At 37.2% G+C, this 21,604-nt stretch overlaps 1 protein-coding gene across 3 annotated transcripts in view; it reads right to left on the bottom strand.

Moving 5' to 3' along the window:
• The window catches only part of FGF12 (fibroblast growth factor 12), a 550,024-nt gene that overhangs the window by 171,937 nt on the left and 356,483 nt on the right, over positions 1-21,604 (bottom strand). For all 3 annotated transcript variants that reach the window (XM_005873210.2, XM_005873209.2, XM_005873207.2), the window contains one exon: positions 14,843-14,946. In XM_005873210.2, coding sequence (XP_005873272.1) covers positions 14,843-14,946 — 104 coding nt within the window. The remainder of the gene's footprint in view (positions 1-14,842; positions 14,947-21,604) is intronic.

The raw sequence follows: 21,604 nt of genomic DNA, 5'->3' as shown, positions 1-21,604 counted from the left end.
TTCCCTCTGCTGGGATCACATCACTTGTCCCCCGGACCTGGGTCGGCTTCCCTCAGGCTCCGGCTTCCTCAGGAAGGGCATCTGGAATCATGTCCAGAAGACATCCGGTCTAATTAGCATATTACCCTTTTATTATTATAGATTACAGAAATATTCTTATCTCTTTCATAGCACTAATGCTAAATTATAAACTTTCATATTTTTGTTTTCATGTCTTACTCTCCCACTACAGGGGAAGTGTTTTGCATTTTATTTTCAACTAGAGGCCTGGTGCACAAATTCATGCATGGGTGGGGTCCAGCTGGCCCACCCTGATCAGGGCCTATCAGGCTGGGCTGGCTGTGGGGAGGGGCCGCAGGTGGTTGGCCAGCCAGCCCACCCCCTGGTTGAACTCCCAGGTGAACTCTCAGTCAAGGGGATAATTTGCATATTAGCCTTTTAATATATAGGATACCTAAGACAATGTATGTCACATTAATAATTCTAAAGAAATATGTAGTAAAGTATTGGATAAATGGAAGCATGAAAAGCTTCTGATTCCTAGATTTTCAGGCAGCTCTCTAGAAACCACAGGCAAACACACCCATACAAAGTCAATGTGATGTCCTTTTCCTTTGTAGTTTTCAGTTCCCTCACTACTTCTTATGGTTCCCCACAGAGAGACCTTTTCATATCCAGTAAAATAGAAGAATGGAAGTTGAAGTAGTAATGCTTATTCATCTTCACCCCAGCTATAGAAAGAACTTTCAGAGGAACTATCTATCAATGTGCCATGAAAATGCAACAAGCAGAAAGCTCCTGCCTCAAATCTCAGGTGAGTTCTAATCCATTTGGATCTGAAAAAAACAACAGGTAATCTTTATGGCCTCCAGTCTCTTCTGAATTCGTAAATTTTCACCTAATATTTATAGTGACTCAAAAGATCATATGCAACCTAATGAGAAAGCTACACATGAATATCTATTCTTTGATCTGCTTCCTCTCCCTCTCTCTTTCTCATCTTTTGTTGTTGTTGTTGTTGTTGTTGTTAATCCTCACCTGAAGATATTTCATTGATTTTTAGAGAGAGTGGAAGGGAGGGAGAGAGGGCTGGGGATAAAACCAGCAACCAAGGTACATGCCCTTGAACTCCCAACCCTTTGGTGTGTGGGCCAATGCTTTAGCCACTGAACCACATGGGTCAGGGCTCTGGTTCTCTCTCTCTCTCTCTCTCTCTCTCTCTCTCTCCCCTTAAAGGTTTACACTATGTCCACTTAGACTTCAGTCTGGAGAGGTCTGGCAGTTGCCAGGTACCTAACCAATATCCACTTTCCCCTTCCTATTAACAGAACCTTGGTTTTCATGGATACAGCAATATAAGCAATATAAGTAGCTTAAAATGAAAAACAAAACTAAAAACTCAGACATTTCTCTCTGCTCTTTCCACCTAGAAGTGATCATATGGCACAGTTCTATCCCAAAATGGACATCACTGGAACTTCTGGGAAAATGTCTTTTCTGGACAAGGTCACCATCTCTTTCTCTGTACCCCTTTGTATTACTGCCCAGAACGTTCATATTAGCTGGTGATACAGAAAAAAGCCAAATAAATGTAGATGCCTTCTGGACATCCTTCCAGACGACCTTCCAGATGAAGTTGGGGCTGCCAGGGAAGCCTGGGTCCTGGGTGCCAGAGGGAAGCCAGTGCTTGCAGCCGAGGGAAGGAAGGCCTACTCTTGCACGAATTTCATGCATCAGGCCTCTTTATTACACAGTCATACACACAGGATCATGTGTAAAGTGACTACATATTTATTGCTCACGTCTTAATCCAGGGCTTTTCTAAGAATCCAATAGGTACTTTCATTAATCACCCTAAGACATTAAGCATAAACTGGAACCATTACATATAGTTACCTAATGGGAGGCTGATATTCTCAGTGGCCTCAAAATAAAGTTCTTTCCAGTTGGAGGTGGCTGAAATATATGTCACTTTTGACATCCATTTCTATGTATCTAATCCATTTCCCCACTTTAACTACTAGATTTAAATATTGTGTGCTATGGAAACAAACTAGGTACATCATAAATGCAGTAGGCCATAGGCTTGAAGTCTCCTCAAAATATAGCACTCTGTGATCTGCCCCTGCCTGCCATTGCTCTCACTTGGCCGCTTAGAACAGTGTTTTGTTGTTTTGTTGTTTAATGTTCTCTTTCACAAGGTTGTCTGTTCAAAGAGCCAATTTCCCTGCAGACCTGGTCATAAGACTGACCTGCCTGTGTTTCTCTGCTTTACCACATCTACATTCCACTCGAGTCTCAATTAAAAACCTTCTGATTTTCCCTTTGCATTCAGCACTCATAATTTCCTTCTTTTCTTGTCCCCGAAGGCTATGAAAGTCATGGGCAGTAAACATATTGAAAAATTGGCTTAAACTTGGGCAGGGAGGAAGGTATTAAAGAAAGATTGATCCATATCTTTTATTATTTTTTTGTTATCACAAACCAAAAAAAGCATATTTACATATAATAATTACTAATCTTTTACATAGGTTTTGGAGAGCAGGTAAGGGAAGGCAGAATAAGGACAGGGACTCTGGTTGGGGAACCAGGCTAGACCAGGAAGCCTGGTAACGTCAGAACTCTTCTGAAGGAGGCCAGTTCAGCAGGAAGACATGGAGAATATGGAGAGAACAAAACTTTAGCTTTCTTGGAAAATCTGACTACTCTGAAAATTAGTTCATCTCTTTATTAGTTTATAAGGTTAAAACAAAATACAACTCAAACTGGCTCACACAAGAAGGGGAATTATTGGCTCATGAAACTGAAAACTTCAGAGGTAAGTCTGGCTTCAGGTATGTCTTCATGTACAGCTTTACAAGAGGTGAATAAGACCTGATTTCTCCATTTTTTTACCCAGACCTTCTGCCCTCTGAATGTTGGAATTATTCTAAGACAGGATTTCTCCTTGGGCTTTTAAAGTGGTTGTCATCCTTTTATCCTCTCAGCTCTAAATTCAGTTGTTGTTGTTGTTGTTGTGTGTGTGTGTGTGTGTGTGTGTGTGTGTGGATGTGTTTATAAAGGCAACTCTTTCAACACATCAAGTTTGGGGCCTGAAGCTAATTGGCTCCAATTAAGTGAGAAATACTCAAATACTCTGTAACCAACCTTGAATGGGCAGGGTGGCTAAAGATATTGGATTAGGCAAACCAGTAGTCACTACTGAAACTAAGAGTAGAATTAACCCTACATGAATTTCATGGATTGATGGTTAAAAAAACGATTGAGGATACACTGAGCATCTTCTTCAATGTAGCTATTATTACTACTGATGTTGCTGCTACTCACAGCTAACACTGAGAATGGACCAGGTATTAGGCAGTGCCAGGGCTTGACATACATCATTTCATTTAACCCTCACTATAATCCTAGATAGCTGGCATTTTCATTATTATCTCTATTTTACATACAGGAAAACTGAGTCTGTAATGGCACTATAAAAAGTACATAACAGAGCCAGGATTTATTTCTAAAGCTCGCATTCTTAAATAATGTCTAATATTGCCTAATTTGCTAATGACTACAGAAACACAATCTAGAAATTTTGGATATATGACTACACATTGGCTTAATTTTCCTAAGGGTAAGATAGAAAGTAAAAATATAAAATTTAGTATCATTTTCAAATGATTCAACTGAAGGTCCTCATTAGTGCTGCTCTTAGAAGCTTAATCCTACTTTTATTTTTCAATGAAAAATGTTATTACAAACAAATATGCTAATTTTTACAATTAAGGCTAGCCCTGGAGTTAAAGTATTAACATTTTCCAGAAGTTACAAACTCAGAATAAAACCAACACCACCTACAGCTGAAAACATCATAATAAGATAAAAATGTATGCTTATATTATTCAATCCTTACTGAAAGTATAACTAATGACCTGTTGATTCATTCTAAAGAAAGGCAACAACCTATATAGTAAAAGGCTAATATGCAAATAGACCAAACAGCAGAACCGAAAAACTGAACAACCAAACAAGCGGTTGCTATGACGTGTGCTGACCATCAGCAGGCACACATGGAACATGGTGGACATTGGCAGCAGAGCGCAGAGCACAAAACATGGTGGGCTTCAGCCGCAGCGGGATGCTGGAGCAGGTGAGTGGGAGCGCCAGATCAAGGCGGGGCACTGGTCACTGTCATTGGGGCGAGCATCTGGTGGTTACTGAAAGTTCTTTGCTCCCACCCACCACAGTCCTGTGGCCCCGCTTGCACCCGCTGCCAGTGCCTGGTCCCAGTCCTGAGGTGCCTTCAGTGGGTGCGAGCTGCGGCTGCTAGCCCTGATCACCCCTGAGGGGTTCTCTACCTCCCCTTGCTCCGGAGGGGTGATTGGGGCAGCAGCCACACTTGCACCCGCTGATGGCATTGGCCCTGCTCACACCCGCTACTGCCGCCTGCCCCAATTGCTCCGTGCCAGCAGTGGGTGCGAGCGGGGGCCGGTGCCATCAGCACATGGGAGCAGTGGTGGCAGGAGTGGGGCTGCCGGCAGAGAGGGGACCGGTGGGGGGGCATGGTGGGAGGGGCCAGGCGGGGGCTTGGAGGATGGGCCAAGACCCGCCCATGTGCCCACTGCAGCCTTGTGGCCCACAGTTCCTTTCAAGGTGCACAAATTTGTGCACTGGGCCCCTAGTAATTCTAATAAAATAATCATGTCACATGTTTGCAAGGAACAAATGCCAGATTCTTGGGCTGGCAGGATTCCATATTTTCTTTATTTTTAGTTGAAAAGAATACCCCACTTCAGTTAATTAATATATATGAGGGTAAAAAGACATAGAAAAAAAAAGCAATTTTTTTTTTCTCAGTGCCATAGCCAAAAATTAACCTGAATTGAGAAAGAAATGTTATAAAATTCAAGGAAACCATGAGTATATTGAAGAACAGAAATATGCAAATGACCTAAACTGAATATTAACAATCTAATTAGTGAACCATAGTTGTGACTTGGCCTTTGACTTCTCTGTATTCTGGTGCCATTAACTTCAACATTCTATGATTAATTTGGCATTAATGGCTAAGGTGACCTCTTACTGTTCTTCAATATTAGGGAGTTTTTAGAGATACCACTTTTCCCAAGAAATAGTTTGCATATACCTCAAATTTCAGAATATTCCATAAGGGAGTCAGTTGATGAGAAAACTCAAATTCCAAAGCAAGCATTTTGTACCCCTATTCTAGACATGCTTTAAAAATCTGCTATTTATTTTCAACATGGAGTGGAAATCTTTCACTGAGAGATGAGCGGTAATGACCAGTGGCCTCACAATAAAATGTCCTGGCCAACCTTTGCTTCTATCCCACCTCTCTTTTAGAAGCCCTACTTAGTTAAAAAAAAAAAAAAAGAGAGAGAACATGACAACAATATAAAACTACAACACAGTATCAGCCTCAATGCAGAGACCTTTGCTTCTATCCCCCCTCTCTTTTAGAAGCCCTAGTTAGTTAAAAAAAAAAAAAAAGAGAACATGACAACAATATAAAACTACAACACACTATCAGCCTCAATGCAGATATGTCTGAACAATGTGATTCTTCTACCAAACTTTCCACATTTTTAACAAGACAGTTATATCGTATTCAAATTTGAATGAGTTAAAGGAGCTAGAAAGTGTGTGGAGTCACAATCAGGAGAATTATTATAAAACCCTAAAGACCAGATGGCCAATGGAATATTACCAGAAGTAAAATGCATGAAATGCATCCATCAACAGAATCAACAAGATTTTAACAGGTATCTTTATTTGGTAAGTTTTCAGTGCTGTGGGAGATATTGATCTATATTAGACATGATGCCTAACATCAAGAAGCTTGCATCCGACAGGATAAACAGGGCATAAATCTAACAAAAGGAAGAAAAGAAATATACAGATAAATATCTTATCAAGGTACAAAATGTGAAAGTTACTTTTGGCTGCAGAAACAGAAAAATTGTATTGGGCCCTCAGTGATGGGAAATTTTGGAAATCTGATAGTAAGAAAGCAAAAGAAATTAGAGGAATAAAATAAAAAGTACTTTCTCCTGTTGTCCACCTTGTGGGTATAAAATATATTTTCCTTATGGCTCTCAATATTGACCTTTTCTTCTCCCTCAGAGACTCCTTCCATGTTTCTCAGTAATTCTTCATACAGTCTTTCAATATAAAGTCAGGATCCTCTTGCAATCTTCACATTTTCTACTCTTGCTGAAGCACCAGACCATAGAATTCTAAATTCTATGGCCCAAAGGATATGAATAAATCAAGCATTCTCTCATTCTTATTGTTACTGCTGCTTTAATTAAAACCATCATAAACCAGGGGATAGGCTGCCCTGGTTTTAAAGAATCATGCTTTTGACATTACATTGTAAAAATATAGAGAGTAGCACACTCTTAATTGCAACAGCAAATAGGATAAGCAATGTTGATTAAAGAAATGAACACTGAAATCCAAGTTCCTTTTTCTTGACTTATCTCACTTATACAGAATGAACTCATTTTAATCACTTAATTTCTCTGTTTCCAAGGTGTAGCTTCTGTCACTCAGTAATAATTATAATATCAGAGTTATTGCAAAGCCAAATGAGACCATACGAAAGTTCAGGAAAAAAACTGAGAAACACTCCACAATGAAAATGTTTTCTTATACTAGGTGTACCGGTTAATAATGCGGATTTTTTTTCAATAGATGGAGTTACTCATATGTTGATATATATGCGATTTGATATGTATGCTATATTGTTGTAGTGACAGCAAGCTTCAAAACTTCATATGTCAAATTTGCTGAAGGTGTTAACATCATAGATATTTTTTACACTTAAAAATGTCGAGTTTAGTGCCAAAAAAAAGCATTTGTGGGAAGTTTTAATTCATTATTTTGAAGAAAAAGTTATCGTATACTTCAGGAAGCTTATGGTGAACATGCTCCATCTCAAGATACTTGTGAATGCTGGTTTAAATGCTTTAAAAGTGATGATTTCGATGTGAAAGGCAAAGAACGTCCAGGTCAACCGAAAAAGTTTGAAGACCAACAATTACAAGCATTGTTGGAAGAAGATGCGTGTCAAACTCAAAAACAACATACAGAAAGATTGAACGTTGCTCAGCAAACAATTTCCGATTGTTTACAAGCAATGGGAAAGATTTTAAAGGAAGGAAAATGGGTGCCACATCAACTGAACAAAAGACAAATGAAAAACCAAAAAGTCATCAGTAAAATGTTGCTTCAACGGCATGAAAGGAAGTCTTTTTTTTTTGCATCAAATTGTGACTGGCAATGAAAAGTGAATTTATTTTGAGAATCCTAAATGTACAAAATCATGGGTTGATCCAGGTCAACCATCAACGACTGCAAGGCCAGATAACTTCGGAAAGAAGACAATGCTCTGCCTTTGGTGGGATCAGGAAGGTGTGGTGTATTATGAGCATCTAAAACCAGGTGAAACCATTAATACTGATCACTACCGACAACAAATAATCAATTTGAACCACGCTTTGATAGTAAACAACCAGAATGGGCCAGAAGACACGGCAAAGTAATTTTGCTTCATGATGACACACCGTCACACACTTCAAAACCAATTAAAGACACATTAAGAGATCTTGCCTGGGAAGTATTAACCCACCCACAGTATTCACCAGACCTTGCTCCTTCAGATTACCACTTTTTCCAATCGATGGCACATGCACTTTCTGAGCAGCACTTCAAAAGGTACGAAGAAGTGGAAAATTGGGTCTCTGAATGGTTTTCCTCAAAACAAGAAAAGTTCTATTGGGACGATATCCACAAATTACCTGAAAGATGGGGGAAATGTGTAGCTGGTGATGGACATTACTTTGAATAAAGCACTTTTGATGTTTCTCTTGAAATTATCGTGTTTTCTTTGATTACAAAATCCTCATTATTAACCGATACACCTAGTAAATAATCCCAAGGAGAGCACAGTATTATTAAAAACTCATAGTTTGTTTGTTTTTTTAAAGATTTTTTAAAAATTGATTTCAGAGAGGAAGAGAGGGAGAGAGTGGGGGAAAGAAATATAAATGATGAGAGAGAATCATTGATTGGCTACCTCCTTCCACCCCTACTAAGGATCAAGTCTGCAACCTGGGCATGTGCCCTGACCGGGAATTGAACCATGATCTCCTGGTTCATAGGTCGATGCTCAATCACTGAGTCATGCTGGCCAGGCAAAAGCTCATAGTTTTTGAAGTTAACACCTAGATCAAGTTTTCACTAGGATGGGCTCATTTAAGTAAACAACCTTAGTTATTAATCAATGTTTAGTAGTTAGTTCCTGTTCTTCCTCACAGTTTCTGTAAAAATTAAATACAAATCTAAAAACTACTTAGAAACAATAAAAACTAAACATACTATATTATTTTTACTAGCACAATCATTAATACTGCTGCTATGGTATCACTGTGTAGCTACTCTTATGACAACTTATAATATTACTTATGCATCAGAACGTAAATCAACTTTAAAAAGTCACTTTATCACTGATTAGCTTCAAGTATAATTGGAATGGGTTAAGAGAGTGTTAAACAATAAAAATTAATATTCATGTTATTTGACCTTTGTGTATCCCTCAGTTGAAATAAAACATTTATTAGTTTACTAGAGGCGCGGTGCACAAAATTTTTGCATGGGTAGGGTCCCTAGGCCTGGCCAGAGATCAGGGCTAATCTGCAGGGCGACCGGCGGGGCGATTGGCCTCCCACCCCCCCCCCCCCCCCCGCTGGCAACTGCCTTGGCTGGTTGAACATCTGCCCCCTGGTGGTCAGTGTGTGTCATAATGATCGGTCGTTCCACAGGTCATTCATTCAGTCGTTCATTTGATTTGCATATTAGGCTTTTATTATATAGGATAAGCAATCTAATTCAGATTATAGAGATAATTGATTCAAGGCTATGACATTATCAATATAATTGTTTTTAGTTTATGAAGTAAATAAATAATCATAGAAAAATAAACATTTTCAAAACATTTTAATCATTAGCCACTGAAATAGTGATATGTGTGCTAAGTGTATCAAACTACTTATTAAAATGACCCAATAATTTTAGCCTAGTTACAAATTCTAGGGAAATCAAAACCACAATGAGATATATTATACAATCCTGTTAGGACAGTGGTTCTCAGCCTTGGCTGAACATTAGAATCACCTGGGAATCTTTTTAAAATCCTGATTTCTGGGCCTCATCCTCCAGAAATTCTGTTTCTTTGTTATGCCCACGCCATAACAAAGTAGGGCTACAACATTAGTAACAAAGAAACAGAATTTCCGGAGGATGAGGCCCAGAAATCAGGATTTTAAAAAGATTCCCAGGTGATTCTAATGTGTAGCCAAGGTTGAGAACCACTGTGTTAGGGTGACTACTACTTAATAAAGGAAAAATATATATAACAAGTGTTGATATGTAGAAATTGCAACACTTGTACATGCTGATGGGAATGCAAAATGATGCAGCTGCTATGGAAAACAGTATGGAGGTTCCTCAAAAAATTAAGTACAGAAATATCTTATGATCTAACAATTCCATTTCCTGTTATATATACAAAGTACTAGAAATAAGATCTCAAACAGATATTTGCATACCTGGGCTTATTTCAGCACTATTCATAATAGCTAACTTATGAAAATAATCTAAATGTCCATCAGCAAATGAATTAACAAAGAAAATGTGGTATATACAAACAATACGTATATTCCACCTTTAAAAGAAGGAAATCCTGTCATATGCTATAACTGGATTAACCTTAAAGACAGTATGCTAAGTAAAATAAATTAGTCACAAAAAGATAAATACTGCATAATTCCACTTATTTGAGATATCTAAAGTAGTTAAACTCAGAAACAGAAAGAAGGATGGTGTTTGCTAGAGGCTGAGGGAAAGGGAAAAGGGAGTTACTGTTTAATGGGTATAGAGTTTCAGTTTTATAGCATGAAAAACTTCTAGAGATCTGTCACATAACAATGTGCATATAGTTAACACTACCATAATGTACACGTAAAAATGATGAAGATGGTACATTTTATATTATACACTTTTATCACAATAACAAATAAAAGAGGCATGAGTTCGAACTATAATGCATCTTCTCTGCTCCAAACAGATAGCAATGATGAATAAAATATAAAATATAAAAGGCCTAATATATATTTATATATAACAAATTTATGTAATATGTAATTTATTACATATATGTAATTTATTAAAATATATTTAATTTTCAAATATATTTCATATTTCATTTTCATTGAGCTATCAGCTGTTAAAATGTGTGATTTAATAAACACTGCCTTTATAATCATTCAAAGTATGAGAATACATTTCTGGGGGACACCCTATATAAGGCCTATATGACATAGCCATGATCAAAGCAAGCTAAGCACCTGTATAGGATAGAAACACAAAGCACTGAGCAGGTCCCAGCTGCAGGCCTACTGAGCTTCAGGTCCTGAAGGAGGCCTTGTGACCCAGAATTGTGCTCTGCTCAAGTCAATGTCAACAAAAGCCCTCTGTGTACACTAGAGGGCCAGAGGCAGGCTACCCCGCCACACCAGGACCTGGGATAGTTTTCCTGCTCCAACTTTTAAAGGGCTGAAATAAAGTATGCAGTTACTACTTTAGGCAAGAAGCAATGATAGACATAGCCTCACAATGAGAGGACCTAGCCACAACCCTAGCCCAGGCCTCTTTCCCTAACCCCAATGTTACACTCAGAGCCTTGAAATGACTCTTAAAATCTTACTCTAAACTAGAGCCCCTGAAGGCTGGATAGAGACAATCAAAACAGCGATAGGAGGTGAGACCTCAGAGGAAGTAGATATCGGACAGGAAAAGAGGGAGATAAATGTGCCTGCAGATCAAAATTCCAAACACATAGAGAACTCATTCTAAATTCTAACATAATCTGAATCCGCTTCTAAAAATGGCAGCCAACAAAAATCCACAATAGAAACATGAATTCATTACAAAAGAAATTAACCTTATGGAAAAGTCTGACAAAGTATTATAATAATGCTCAGGAAGATAAATGAGTTCATGAATGTTTTTTTAAAAGAGCCAGATAATAAAAATAGGAGGCAATAAATCAGGGACAGGTAAATATTAAACAGAAACCATTAAACATCCAAACATGAAAATTATAGTGAAATTACAAAACAGATGACATAAAATTTAGAGTAGATTAATTGGCAAGTTTTCCATGTAAGTCATTTAAGTATTGTCAGCTCAAGAGGCTGGAAAACATGAGAAATAAAATGTATATGGGTTGAGAGTTTAAATTTTCCAAAGTTGAAGAACTATGATTCTTTGAATTAGAAGGGAATTCTGAATTCCTAATAAGATAAATTAAGAGAGATTCACAACTAAACATTATTATAAAGAACTTGCAGAACATGTTGTATAAAGAGAAAAAAGTCTTTCAGTTTTCCCATATAGGTTACCAAGGAAGTAAAAAATAATAAACTGGTAGCACACTTGTCATGGTCAGTAACATGCCAGAAGTCAATACCATATAAAAATATTCGTCCAGCTCTAATTGTATAACTGTCTGAACTATAATCAAGAGGGAAGGTGAAAGGAAGGCATTTTCACCAGAATGAAGTGAACTCTAACACACAAAGCAAAGTTTTCATTTAGAAGAAAACTCAGAGGGGCCAAATTTGATACAGACAGACAGAAACAAAAACGACGTGCATGGAAATTCTTTTAAAGATCGGTAAGTTTAACTATTAGCTGTAGAATAATAACCTATTGTGCATATGATTTCATTTTAAAGTGTAACTAATCAAATTGCCAAGAAGGGTGGTGGCGCTCACTGAGCAAGAAAACACCCTCAGATCTGTCAGGTGTTTGGAAGAATAGAAACATTGAAAATATTTAGCAAACTATATACTTATGTATGTGTGTATGTTAAAAATAAGGGTAAATCATTAAAGGGGTAGAATTATAACCTACCTTTACAAAGTTGCAGAAAATTTTTAAAAAATATTTCACTAATGTAAGGAAATAAAGAAGAATATGGGAGCAAAAATATATAAACTATAATGATGCAAACAAATACAGATGCATTAACAATCTCATTAAATACATATGGATGACAGTCACCTATTAAAACATACATTTTCCAGAATGGGTCTTTAAAGTTTAGCTCTACACTTCTTAACATCACTCTGTCTTTCTCGCTCCTGGTTAGAAGAAAGTTAGAAGTAACAATGGAATTAATTCCTGGCTAAAAATGAATATAAACTAGGTAAATGGCACTAGATAAATGATACTGTTTGTGAATTTCTCTTGAATGCTCTGTTTCTTTGGACATCTTGGGTCACACACCCCTCTCCCACTCCTTCCCCATCATATACTCAGTTATGGTCCTTACTGGTATGCCCAACTACACTGTTTCACATAAAGTAGGAAACTGCTCTTCAAATAACTTCAAACCTTAATATATACAAAAACACCCAGGACAGCCTATGTTAACTGCCTGTTTTTAATTCACCACAGGGCTCCTGGCTGCATTAGTGCTCTCCTGCTTAGGCAATCACACAGATAGCAGCGGTATGAAGTTGATAAAGCCTTGACACCCAATTCTCTTTCAGGTCTGCTTCACCCATACTGGTCCCTTTTAGCCCTATTACAGCATCTTAGACATATACCCCTGTTTAAAATTTAAAATCAGCATTTACTCCTATTGGTCCTATCCAGAAAGAGGGTGATTTTGAAAGGAGGAGGCCTCATGATCGATGCCAGTGCTTATAAAGGAAAATTGCTCCCAGTAGCCTGGCAGGACCATAAACAGGGAAAAGCACTGCAATTCTTGGAATGGGGCAGGTTTCATTTAAGTGAAGAGGAAAACTGAAACTCTAGGAACCTCAAACAGGTAACTCAGCAACAGCTGACTACTGGCTTTACTGAGGCCGAAAAAAAAAAAAAGCACCTACAGTAAGATTCTCTTGGCAAGAATTTCTTAAAACCTCCTCTGATGGGCTCAAGCCATGCATCTCTGAAAATGCTGCAGAGTATAAAGGTTAGTCATCTCATACTGAAAATCCAGCCTCCTCCCAGGAACTCTGGGATTGCATCCAACAGGGTGACCCCTCCGCACTTCCGCCCCCTACACACACACACACACACACACACACACACACACACACACAGGCTCTTACACAACTGCCACCTGCCTATACTACCACTGCCAGACTCTCTGTGTTTTTCCTCCTACTAGACCTTTGAATCACTCTGGTCCAGAGAAATAAACTCTACAACTTCTATGGAACTACACCCTGAATTACAACCTCTTAAATAAATAAGTAATCACCTTCTAAATATAAGTATGAGCATAATATACTCTACCTTTAGCTGTTGACTGGATGACTGATTAAATCCTTAAATTATATTATCCCTAGGATCATCTCCATGTTTTAGCTTGTAATACATTCAATTTTTTTTAAGTTTAAAAAACTAAAATTAGTTTAAATAACAACCTGTTATCTTTCTTTTTCTTATTTTCATTTTTACATTTAAAGCACAGACTCACAATAACTGGATATTAAGAACTGTTAGAATTATGGCACACCAAGAATGAGAGCCAGTGTTGCTCAATGGTTGAGCATTGACCTATGAAGTAGGAAGTCACAGTTCAATTCCCAGTCAGGGCACATGCCCATGTTGTGGGCTCAATCCCCAGTACGGGGTGTGCAGGAGGCAGCCGATCAATGATTTTCTCTCATCTCTAATGTTTCTATCTCTCCCTCTCCCTTCCTCTCTGGAATCTATAAAAATATATTTTTAAAAAAGAATTCTACTATGAATTACAGATACATTACTAATATCAAGCATAATATACCAGAGATTCATTTAACTGAATATTAAAAAAATTTAATGGCAGTTATTCAATAACTGATTTAGTATCTCGTAGGCATAAGTGAACTTCCTGAATAACCTTGTATTATTTACTGAGAACACAGAAAGTAAGAGTGGAAATCTGTAGCAATGATTTTCAAGGATATTTCTTCTTAAACTACAAATAGACAACGCCTTTATAAGAGAACAGAAATTATATATACACAAGGTTCCGTGCAGCCACATTCTCTTTCAATGCATAAATTATTATCTTGAGATTGAGATCGGCGTCAGAATATCATTAACTTCTTTACAACATGTCAGTGCCAATAATGTAGCCACTGATGTCACCTAATTTTATCAGCTTCAAATTTAAAAATGACGTGAGACAGCATCATTTTAAAGGTCCAGAAATTCAGTCAAAGAGAGGAGGTAACTTGCCCAAAGAGATAACTTCAGAGTGACTATGTGCAAATTAAACTTAAATATCCCAGCCCTTAATCCAGAGCTCAGCCCACACATTCACATTGCCTTCAAAGTGACCAGTTACCCCAGGAATCCGACCCATCAGGTACTGCACAGATTTTATTAAATACAACAAAAGCATAATCTATTTTCAAAGTTCTTCCTCCATAGACAGAGAAGATTCCCAGACAAACTGAAGAATCTAGCTTCCCAAACCATCCTCTGTGCTTGAAGAAGAGGCAACAAGAGAAAGGAAAAATGACTCACCTCTTACATTAAACAGAAGGGTAAAATTCAAAAAATAGATTATCCTCCAGAAGTGGAAGCTAGATGAAGAGAATTTACATTGCAGGAAAGTAACTAGCTCTTTCTCAACAGGACAACATTTGTAACATTTTGAATTATAAAATCTTCATAATAACCCTGACATACTGGCTCAGAGAATATAATGCCAGTTTGCACCACACACACACACACACACACACACACACGAAAAGGGACTTACTGAGCTGTAGAGATAGCCTTCACCATTCATAGCCACATAGAGGCTGGCCTTCACCCCTTGGATGGCCACCACACGCAGGCCCACGGGAATTAGATTGAAGAGAGCTAGAAAGGAAAATGACAGAGAGGAAAGGGATCAGTGACTTTTTGAATAAATCATCTCATTTATTAAGATAACTCTTTGGGGAATTAAAAACTATGAACCGAAATGGAGAGGAAGAGGGAGGAGAAGAAAAGGAAGAGGGAGAGTGGGAGAGAATGAATGGCTCACCCTTCTTGTCTCTGCACCACCACGATGTGGTTCCAGGTAAACCACATGAACTCATCTGTAATGAAGGGTTTACATTAGAAGGTTTCTAAGGGCCCCACCTGGATCTGAGAATTCAAGATCCCCCCTCTGCAAAACGAACAACATTCAAACCACATAATATAAGATGTTTGTTTTTTAACAAATAATTTAAACCACAATTTTTTTCAATAGTGGAACATATTTATAGTAAAAAAAAATGCTAATAAAGTATGATCTTTGTAACAAATGCCAGACTTCTTCCTTTTCTCACCACACTGTCTTTGTGCTGCTGAAATAAGAAGTACAAGACCTTAAGGTCTAGTTGGGGAAAGAAAGCTAAGACATATGGAATCATCTGATACAGTGTATAATTTATGTCTATAATTAAATGCAATATATGCATTCTATATATATTCTCTGTGTTACAGAGTTCAGGAAAATGGAAGGTCTGTGTGGAAGGAAGTAGTCGGGAAATATCTTACACAGAAGGTGGGACCTGAGTTGACACCTAAAGAAAGGACAGCAGTTGAGTGAGCCAGGGACAAAAGAACATTTAGCGTGGCAATAAATTAGGTGGCTCTGCAGGGTAATGGGTGTGCACAGGAAGGGGCTGGCAGATTGGAGGATTTATTTCACATTGGGAAGAAATGGAAAAGAACACCATGTAGATAAGGTAGGGATAAATAACTGAGACTCTGGCATTCTAATCTTAGAGATCTGGACTTTCCAAATGGGCAACCAGAAGTTGGCATAAAAGGATTCAAGCAGCAAGATTACAAAAATGTGTGAGACTTGCAGACAACATAGCTTCTAAACCCACCACTCAGAAGCTGCATCATGTGGAGCTATTCATTTAACCTCTCTGCTTTAGTTTTTCTGTCTGTAAAATGGGCATAATAATCCTCACTGCACAAAACTGAAAGAATAAGCAAATGCATTATCATGTTCTTGAAAATGTTTCATAAAGAGAGATGTGGTCTCTCTTATATTATGAGTTACTTATCATTAACATATAATGTTCATGTGTCAAGTAAGGTTAGCATAGGGCCTGATGTAAAAACTCATATATCACCCTAGTAATACTGAACTTATATTCAGAAGGTTATTAAGTACTTTTAAAAAATAATACTTCATATTTGTGCAACACAATTTTCAAAGTGCTGATAAATCCATTATTGTATTTGACCTGCCACCACAAACACTAAGAAGAGTTCAGGACAGAATGATCATCCTAATTTTTAGAAGGGTAAACAGGTTCAAAGAGATAAGCCGGGTAAAACAGCATCTGAACAAAGCCTTTCTGGCTCTTTAATGTTGTTACCTGCCCCAAATATCCTATTTCTCCCCCTTCTTCCATTTCAAGTTTAATTTCTCCTAATATCTGTTCTTACCCTCTTACAAAATAACAGGTGATTTAGCTATTTCCCTACATAACTTGCAGCGAGCTGTGGCTACAGATTCAGTTCTAGCCAAGAAGATGTAGGCAGAAGGGTCTCTGTATGCATAAAGCCTCCTTCCCTAAAGACAACTCGTAAGTGTCTCTTGCCCTGATCTCAACGCTTTACCTAACTGCTGCTTAAACAGTGTGGCGGCTGGATCATCCTAGACCATTGAGAACAAGGGCTACTCCTGAGGGAGTGGTAGCAGGTGAGCTGGAAGGAATTGAGTCCCCAAGGACTTTGTAGAGAAGTGGCACCAGTCACACATTCAATGTCCTAGGTCTGCCATTTTTGTGGGAAAATAAGTCTGTGCAACACAGAGTTAATCCTAATCCTAACTGATAGAGATTGGTAATGAAAGCAGAGTTAACATGAAAGATACAAACTAATGCAAGATACTTATGCATTGTAAATAATCGCATCTACTAGAAAATATCAATTTCAATGACAATTCTTGTAGGAAAAGTAATGAAATCCAAAATTGTACATAATGTCTTTCCAAGAGATTTCCCAGGCAAAATGCAGGGACATTGGTTCCTTTAGCTGAAACAGAAATAGAAAAGCAACTATGAAGCTTTACCTATCTAAGGAGAGTGAGAAAACTACTCAAGTTAGGCAGGGACAAACACTGTGTGAAAGTTTTATATAAACCACAAGGTGACAATGACTTTAGATAGTGTGCTTTGGGAGATTTAACAAGTTCATTAAAAAAATCAGTTCAAAAACCAATTTGTAATTAGACTTTTTAGCGGTAAAAACTACAAACTGTTCTCTTTGGGAGGGTCTGCATCTGCCTCCCAAAATCTTGAGAAATGGAAAATGACTTACCCTTACCTACTCTTTCTCTTCAGTGTAGCACACTGGCTATAACCCACTGGCTATAGCCCTTCACTACTCAGTGGGAATTCCTCCTAAGTCTCCATTCTTTCTCTTCATCCTCAAAGCCATGTCCTAACTCATGTAACCGAGGCACACCATTCAAGTACCTTGCATCTACTCCTACCATTTCCCTTCTTACAACCTCTAACGATGGATTCCTCAATGTCTACAGGATAGATCCAAAGTCTTTACTTTGCTGCTCAAAGCCCTTTGCAACCTGGTTCCAACCCAATATTCTATTTTATCACCTGTCACTCATTTCATCCACTATAACCAGCTTTTAAGAGATTTTTCCATTTGCTAAGTTCCCCCATGATCTTTAACTAGGCTAATATTTTTTTTTATTTTATGCTCTCTTAAAAAAACTTATTTTTCCATTTCTAAATTTGGTCAACTCTTTTCATCCGTTAAGACCTATCTTATTGAAGTACATCATGAATCTTATCTGAAATTGTTATAAGATGGAGAGGTGTGTTCAGAGAATATAAATGCAAAATAAGGCAAAAAAATGAATTGAATCAATTAGTTAAAATATTTTAGTGTTCTCCAGATATTATAATCTTTGTAATAACTTTCAGCTTTTAAAATGTAGTCTTTTGTGATTTATTTTCTTACCCTACTCAGTTTTGTACCTAACTTTCATTTCATCATACTATATTTATTTTTCAAAGGAAGTCCCCAAAAGCAAATAAATTTTGGGACCTATAACACTTAAGTCCATCTCAGAATGAAGTATAAGTGGAAGGAAAGAATGAAAGAAAGTAACAAATGAGAAAGTAAAAACTAAAGAGATTATATTACTTGAATGTCTACTTTTGTTTTCAGGCATTGTGCCAGGCATTTTGATATGCAAAATGCCATTTTAAAAATAAACTAGATATATGACTACTTCACTTTATTTCAGGGATAAAAATATTACCTTATTTTTGGGGTACAAAGTAGATAAATAAAGGGAATGAAGTGTCCTTAAACGTTGGCATAAAATGCCTTAGTTGAACTCTCATATAGAACTTTGTAAATATTTTGATAGTGCCCTTGATTCGTCATTTATTCTTTCCACAAATATTTATTGAGCACTTACTGTATGCCACATGTCATACATAGGCCACGGAAATAGATGTATCCAACAGATGTGGTCTCTGGGGAATTATTTTCATCTGTAAATCTTTTTGAGACTCCTACTATCCCATGGGCAAGTGAAGGCCCTAGAAACTTGTACTATTATCCTCATTGCCTTGCATAACATCTTGGTCATAGGAGTCACTACTCAATATCTGCCAAATAAATAATGAATCAACAGTGGTTTATCCTTAAGCTTTCTTATTTACAGCTTTTCTAGGTCACATTTCCATAATTAAGCATTAAAGAAAAAACTGAAGATAACATTTACCACACATAGTATATATTCAAATGTGGAATTTAAAGGGAAAGCCAGAACCCTACATGATACAAAGTTTGAGAGGATATAAACATTTCTATCTCTCCCTCAGTGTGTGTGTGTGTGTGTGTGTGTGTGTGTGTGTAAGGGGATTCAGGTTTGTGTGAATGAAGAGGAAGGGAAAAGTTTAGGGAATCTGTTACACCCAAGATATTAGATATCTTGTGTAATTATATTGAACCAGAAAAAAAGTATTTTGTAAAAATGCTATGTTATTATTCAACTTAATTTCTACCTGTCTATTATCCACAAAAGTCATTCCAGTGACAATATGGTGACAACCCAAAGAACATCAGAAAGTACCTAATGCGACAACCAATAAAGATGTAAAGAAGAAAAAGAAGGAGAAGGGAAGAAGAAAAGAAGGAAGAGAAGGAGAAAAAAGTTCATTCCAATCGGTAAAACCTTCTTTTCAACAGGTAAATCCAGCATCTTCCTAAGAAACTTCTAAGGGCAGGCTCCTTATTGTTTGTAATAATGCAGCACTATAAAGTGCAGTTGTATTTTAAAATTCTGGGTTGAATTTGCTGAATAGGCAATGAAAAAATGCATTTATGACCCACTAAAAACACAAGTAAATTTATAGAGGAAAATACTGAGAGAGAATGGAACTATTTGGGGTTATAATCTATGCACTCCCAATATAAGATCATCTTGAAAATTCAATATCATTTCCCATACTTCAAAATAATCTCAAGAAAGATATTTCATTAGAGTTTAAATGATATTATATCCTAAAGTTGATACCATATTTTTCGCCTTTAATCCTACAGTCTCTTGCAAAAACATTTGTAACTGTAATATTTATAGTACTATTCATAGGCCACTCAATTGATTTCCCATTACTCATGAAAATAATATTTATTTCTGGCAATTATTTATCATTTACTAAGGTCAATTTTTTTCTCCCTCTCTGCTTTCAATAGGAAAATGATCTTAAGGAACAGTCAACAATTGAGGAGATAGTCTGAGCTATTAAATCCAATACAAAGGTGGTTATAGAAATTATGGCACAAAAATATTAAATTTTAAAAAGCTGGAAGCTATTATAAAAATTATGAAATCTGGAAAATAATAAAATATTTTAATTAACAACTTGATGGATACATTTCAATACCTTTCTTCTCCATTATTTTGTATTAATAATATCTGAAAAATATTTTATAGCAATAATTTTATAATAGTCAGGCAAATTAATTGTTCCCTCATCCTAATTCCATAGCATTTCATATATAGTACTTATCACATTGCTTTTTCATATTAATGTGTTTGCTTAAGTCTCCTTGCAAACTAAGAATTCTTCAAGAATATGAAATATTTATTTCATCCAGACTGCATTGTACAGTAGAAACCTAAATAGTGTGGTCACTAAATTTAATTTTCTAAAACAGCATTTCTTACAGAAATTAAGTAAAAGATGTGATTGTCCTATTTCTTTAGCTATTGAGTCAAGGAAACAAGACTGTGATGAGGACTGAAGATCAGTTCAGAGGACAGAGCTATTGATCATGATCTCTTCTCCTAACATTTAACAACTTTGTCACAAAGTAATGTAACCTCACAGACCCTTAGTGTCTGCTCTGAATGTTTCACTGACATTATGAAGGTCAATTAAAATATTTTTTTACAAACACTTGTTAAACCATAAAAGTAAAATACAAAGTATCATTATTGGTGTTGGTTGTTATTGGTACTGGTGTTAAACTTCCAATTCTAGAGCATTCATAAAGGGAAATCTGGGTCATCATTATGCCATGTTTTAACTTGAATTCCTTAATATGTCATGGGAGAAAAAGCAGCAATGCCTTTCAGCTTATATATTTACTAGAGGCCTGGTGCATGAAATTCATGCATGGGAGGGAGGGGGTCCCCTCAGCCCAGCCTGCACCCTCTCCAATCCGGGACCCCTCAGGGGATATCCAACTGCTGGTTTAGGCCTGATCTCCAGGATTATTCCTAACATCCTCCCCTGCCAGCCTGGTCACCCCTTACTGCCCCCGCCGCCAGCCTGGTTGCCACCAACTGCCCCCCTCTGCTGGCCTGGTAGCCCCCAAAAGCCCCCTTTGCTGGCCTGGTTGCCCCTCATGGTCCCCCTGCTGGCTTGGTTGCCCCACGCAGCCTGCTTGTTCAGTCGTCTGGTTATCCCTCACTAACCCCCCTGCCGGCCTGGTTGTAGGCAGCCATCTTGTGAGGGTGTGAGGGTTAATTTGCATATCACCTCTTTATTATATAGGATGATCCAGAGAGCAAAAACAACTTTGAATTTAAAATAAAGCAATGAAAAGGATGTAAAAAATCAACATAATTTGACTATGTGGCTTTTAATCCCTCTGACCTATTTTATAAACAACTGGTTGAAATAATTCAACTGTCTGATTTATTTTGCATTGAATTCACTGATTTATGAAATGGATTAATGATTTGGGGCTTAGAGAATTAAAAATTTTCTTGTAAGCATTGGCTAATAGGAAACATTGTGGATTTTCTACATAGTGAAAATGAGCAATGTGGTGATCCTTTTCTGAAAAAAAGCTAGTAGAAATGTTTGCCTTAGCTGTAGTAGATATCCTACCATTGGCTTTTACTCCTGATATCATCATATAACCTTTCCTGTGTTACTTCAGAGAGGTTCAGAAACTTGAATAATTAACAAGTCAATTGAATGTGATTCTTCTTTTTACCTTCAGATGAAAAATGAAGCATATCACTATCGATAAT

The sequence above is a fragment of the Myotis brandtii genome, unplaced genomic scaffold (genome assembly GCF_000412655.1).
Source record: "Myotis brandtii unplaced genomic scaffold, ASM41265v1 scaffold4, whole genome shotgun sequence".
Taxonomy (NCBI): Eukaryota; Metazoa; Chordata; class Mammalia; order Chiroptera; family Vespertilionidae; genus Myotis; species Myotis brandtii.
Note: the sequence above shows the minus strand (reverse complement) of the source record. Positions and strands in the feature narration are given on the sequence as shown.